The 4,680-nt window shown below is 51.4% G+C and overlaps 1 protein-coding gene across 1 annotated transcript in view; it reads right to left on the reverse strand.

Annotated features, from left to right (window-relative positions):
- Positions 1–4,680, reverse strand: part of HPS4 (Hermansky-Pudlak syndrome 4) — a 27,910-nt gene that overhangs the window by 19,431 nt on the left and 3,799 nt on the right. Inside the window, 2 exon segments of the mRNA XM_010828704.1 lie at positions 1,725–1,868; positions 3,579–3,669. Coding sequence (XP_010827006.1) covers positions 1,725–1,868; positions 3,579–3,669 — 235 coding nt within the window.

Consider the following 4,680-nt stretch of genomic DNA (forward strand, 5'->3'; position numbering starts at 1 on the left):
TGACTGTGTGAGGGGACACCCCATTGCAGTTGTGATACTCACAGCCAGCGCAGCACCTACTCTCGGTACCTGATGGTGGTGTTCTGACTGTGTGAGGGGACACCCCATTGCAGTTGTGATACTCGTTTCTCTAGACCCTTCGGAGAAGGCAGGGGCACCCCACTCCAGTGCTCTTGCCTGGAGAATCCCAGGCACGGAGGAGCCTGGTGGGCTGCCCATGGGGTCGCTAAGAGTCAGACACGACCGAGCGACTTCACTTTCACTTTTCACTTTCATGCATTGGAGAAGGAAATGGCAACCCACTCCAGTGTTCTTGCCTGGAGAATCCCAGGGACAGGGGAGCCTGGTAGGAGGCCGTCTATGGGGTCGCACAGAGTCGGACATGACTGAAGTGACTTAGCAGTAGCAGCAGTAGCAGTCTCTAGACCCTTATTAATCTTAAGTGCCCCAAACTGGACAAAGTTCCTGTGTCCAGAAAAAGGAGAATGAGTAAGTAGACCAGTACATTTAGACTGTGGAATACTGCTCAGTGATAAACAGGAATGCACCGTGGGGCCGTGAAACAATGTGGATGAACCCCACAAATGTTAAGCAGCAGGACAGGACCCTGTACAGAGGAGTGATGCGAGTACTATTCCACTTGCGTGACACCCTAGAACAGGCAGAATTCTTCTTTGGTGGGAACCCTCCGAACAGTGTTACCTGGGATGCGGGGGGAGGGGCTGGAATTAAGGACATAAGGGAGCTACCTGGCGTGATGCTAACATATCTTGTGTCTTGATAGGGATCTGTGTTACACAGGTGTACCATTTATCTAAATGCACCAACTACACTCAAGATTTGTGTATTTCATTGCATGCAAATGAATTTTACCTCAAAAAAGAGCAGAAGAAGCACACACACATATTGAACTCTAGTTAACGTGCAGCATGACGACGTATTTGGGGCCAGGCGGTAAGGTATATACTCATATGTGCAACTTCAGAAAGCGTTAAAACAGAGGATAAAGGGATGAATGGATAGTATGTGATAAAGCAACGACAATGAAGGGTTCACTGTGGGATCTAAGAGGTATGTGAGTATTCACCATACAGTTCTTTCAACTGTTTGGTATGTTAGGAAATTTTCACAATAAAACATTGGAAATAATACCTATAAAGGCGAAGATACTTCCTCACATGTAAGCACCCCTTTCCCTCGGGAATAAATTTAAAATAAGAGTGGGCAGGAGACAAAGGGACTTGGGAGTAAAGGGAACTACTAGCTGTAAGTGGGTTTGTTTTGTTTTGTTCCCTTAATAGTCCTTGGAAACCTAACCTACGTGCACCAGTGTCTTCAAGTTTTGAGCTCCCTTCCCCAGTAAGTGTGGAAAGTACAGGGAAGAATACAGGAGAAACAAGAAAAGACAGAGATTAAAAACTCAGTTTGCATCACAGAGCAAAAAGAACATCCACAGAACGACCGAAGTCTTTCAAAGGCAAGGTGGACGCCGCCTTGTGCAATGCAGGCTGTGATAGTGACGTCTGGGAGAGTGCTCAGCTCCGATGGCACCCGCAGAGAGGGACGAGGGCGTCGCTGACAACAGAGGCAGGGGATGAGGCTGCAGGTCAGGAGCCACGGCAAGGGCTACCTGGTAAAGCCCGCTGTCACGACACCTCTCAGCAAGACAAGCGCCTCTTGGTAGAGGCGACCCCGCCGGCACTGGTTCAGCCTGGCATACTCACCCAGAGGTAATCACCGTCAACCTTTACAGCGAACTTCAGTTTCCGCAGGCGGACAAGGGCGGGAGGAGAGCCGGAAATGTGGGAAACGCAGTGCACAACCCCGGCGATCTGTCCACACAGCAGCTCCTGTTGGTCCAGCAGGGTCTGGGGAGAGGAGCCAGTCCAGACATGAGGCTGAAGGGCCTGAACCCCCGGGTCGTTCCTCAGAGTCGGGGTTGGCAGACTGCAGCCCGGAGGCCAGACCGACTCTGCTGCCTGTTTCTCTCTATAATCTATGACCCCAGGATGGCTTTTACGGTTTTGTGAGGGTTGTCAAAATAACAACAAGGAAGAACACATGACAAAGACCTTGCCTGGCTTACAAAGCCTAAAGCATTGGCCCTTTTGAGGCCAAGTTGGCCGAACCTTGCCCGGAGTGTCATAGAACGCCCACAGTGAATGCAGGAGATGATGGCCCAGAATGGCATTTCTGTTCCCAGGATTACAGGCCTGCGCATTTATCCCCATTCAGATCCCCGTGGAGAGACCCGAGTGGTGCAGACTAATCCCTGCTCTGCAAGTCAGAGCGTAATCATGTGAGCAAACACACACGCCTCCCGACCCACCTTCACGCTAACTAAACCCCTGGGGGAGATGGCACGTGATGCCACAGAGAATGGAGCACTCTGCCTCAAAGGGCTGAACTGGGACCCAGTCAAGGCTCTAGATCCTTTAGTTTAAAGGAAAGGCTCTGGGCAGAAAGCACTGAACGACCCCATTGTGAGGATGGCACCAGCCCAGTCCAGAGCGGGACACATGCTGATGCTCCCCTGCATCAGTGACCCGGTGTCTTCACTAATTCAGTGGCGCAGGGGAGAAAGGATGGGGGGAGTGGGTGAGCAGTGTCATACGATAAGAGGGACTTGAAACACAACCACACGGGGTTTGTGGATCTTGTTTGGATGCTGATTAGGAGAAAAGGAAGGGAGAGAGAGAGAGGGAGAGGGAAGGAAGGGCTGAGTAACATCTCAGATAATAAAGGCGAAATAGGAACACAGACTATATAGGATGGTATTATTGCCACGAATGGCAACTTTGGCCAAGTGGGATGTTAACAAAATATACCCTTTCCCGTTAGAGATGTTCCCTGATGCTGGTGAGATGACACCACGTCTAGGATCTGCTTCAAATACTCCAGGGGAAAAAAAAGAGTAGGGAGGAGTTAGGCTAGCTTATAACAGACTGGTCAGGTGGTGATCTTTGTTGAAGTCAGGCACACGAGGGCTGATGACTCACTCCTCTTTATTCTGGCATATGTTTGGAGAAAAGTTTTTTTCTTTTTTTTCAACAGAGCAGACAGAAAATCGTGACAGTAAAAGAGAGATAGAGAAGGCAGAAGTACTGGGCCGCTGGCTTGGGCATTTCAACATCAGGACAGCAACAAAGAATACAGCTACAAGTAAGGGAGCAGGGCTTCCCTGGTGGTCCAGGGGTTAGAATCTGCCTGCCAATGCAGGGGACTCGGGTTCGATCCCTGGCCTGGGAAGATTCCACATACCTCGGAGCAACTAAGCCCATGTGCCACAGCTACTGAAGCCCATGCTCTAGAGCCCACGCTCTGCAACAAGAGAAGCCACCGAAATGAGTAGCCTGTGCACCACAGCGAGAGGGTAGCCGCCACCGGTGCAACTGGAGAAAGTCTGTGTGCAGCAGAAAGACCCGGTGTAGCCAAAATAATAATCATAATCATAATAATAATAAAGAAAGAATGAGAGAGTAAAAGTGGCAAATGCCTGGATTATGCGAAGAAAACTGTCCAGATATAAACCCTTTGAAAGGTCATGGGGTCCCCACTGAGTGAGCCGAGTGGCTTACCTGTGGGGGATAAAAGTAACAGATGCCAGCTCGGGTTGGATCTTCTTCTCCCTTCACCTGGGAACCATCATAGAGGAAAAAATAGTTCCACCTGCCAAGAGAAGAGAAAGGAGCCGTGTTCCCTTCCATCCTGTGAACAGGGCCTTGTAACACACAGCCTCCGGTGGCCCAGCCCAAGAGGGACTCACGCCTCGGTATCTGAAAAGCCTTCTGGGGGCCCCAGAGGAGAAGGAAGCCGAGAGCTACAAAGAGATAAGACCATTTTGTAAGTGCGGCCGACTCAAGCTAAAAACACGCCTCCATCCAGCCGTCCGACCCTCTGTCCCAAAACACAGCGAGCAGCTAAGGAAACACGGGGCGCCCACAATGATGCCTCTTATTTGAGACACTGTGCCTTAACTCCGTACCCACGCGGTTTGGTAACGTGTCTTCTAAGATGCTGATAACAAAGTAAGTTAGCGATGTCTTCGCTGCCCTCACAACCGCTGGGCACGAGACCTCCTTTCTGCCACTGTATCGCTTAACAAACACTTGCCGAGGGCTTGTGGCGTGCGCTGCGTCTGCCAGCCCTGGGGCCACGGCGAGCAAAGGGACACAGGAAACGTGCAGTCTCCAGGCAGGAGAGCACGTCTGTAATGGGAAAGTGGGGCGCCGCACCCCTCTTTGCCCGCCGAAACCCGAGTCCCAAGGACTTCCCCGGTGGTCCGCTGGTGAAGACGCAGCACTTCCACTGCAGGGGGCGCAGGTTCAACCCCGGGCTGAGGAAGTTAAGATCCCACGTGCCACCTGGCTCAGCCAAAAAAATTAGAAGACAAAAACTAAAAGCCTCGCCCCTCCTTTGACAGGACCCCTCGTCAAACTTCTGATTTCCCCTCTGCAGAGGAAGCTCTCTTCTCAATTCCCACAACCCTCTGCTCTTCCCTAAAGACCCGGGGTCTCCTCTGCGGTATAACTATAATTATCTCCTTAAGACACAAGGCAAACTCCCCAGGCCAGCCCTGGGTTTGGCCTCTCAGTCTCTGAAAGTACGCACGTCAGGCCAGAGCAGTGACTGCACTCTTTTCCCCAGTCTACACCCTCCCGCTGCCGCCCTCCCTGGCCC

Source organism: Bison bison, unplaced genomic scaffold (assembly GCF_000754665.1).
Source record: "Bison bison bison isolate TAMUID 2011002044 unplaced genomic scaffold, Bison_UMD1.0 scf7180017864495, whole genome shotgun sequence".
NCBI lineage: Eukaryota > Metazoa > Chordata > Mammalia > Artiodactyla > Bovidae > Bison > Bison bison.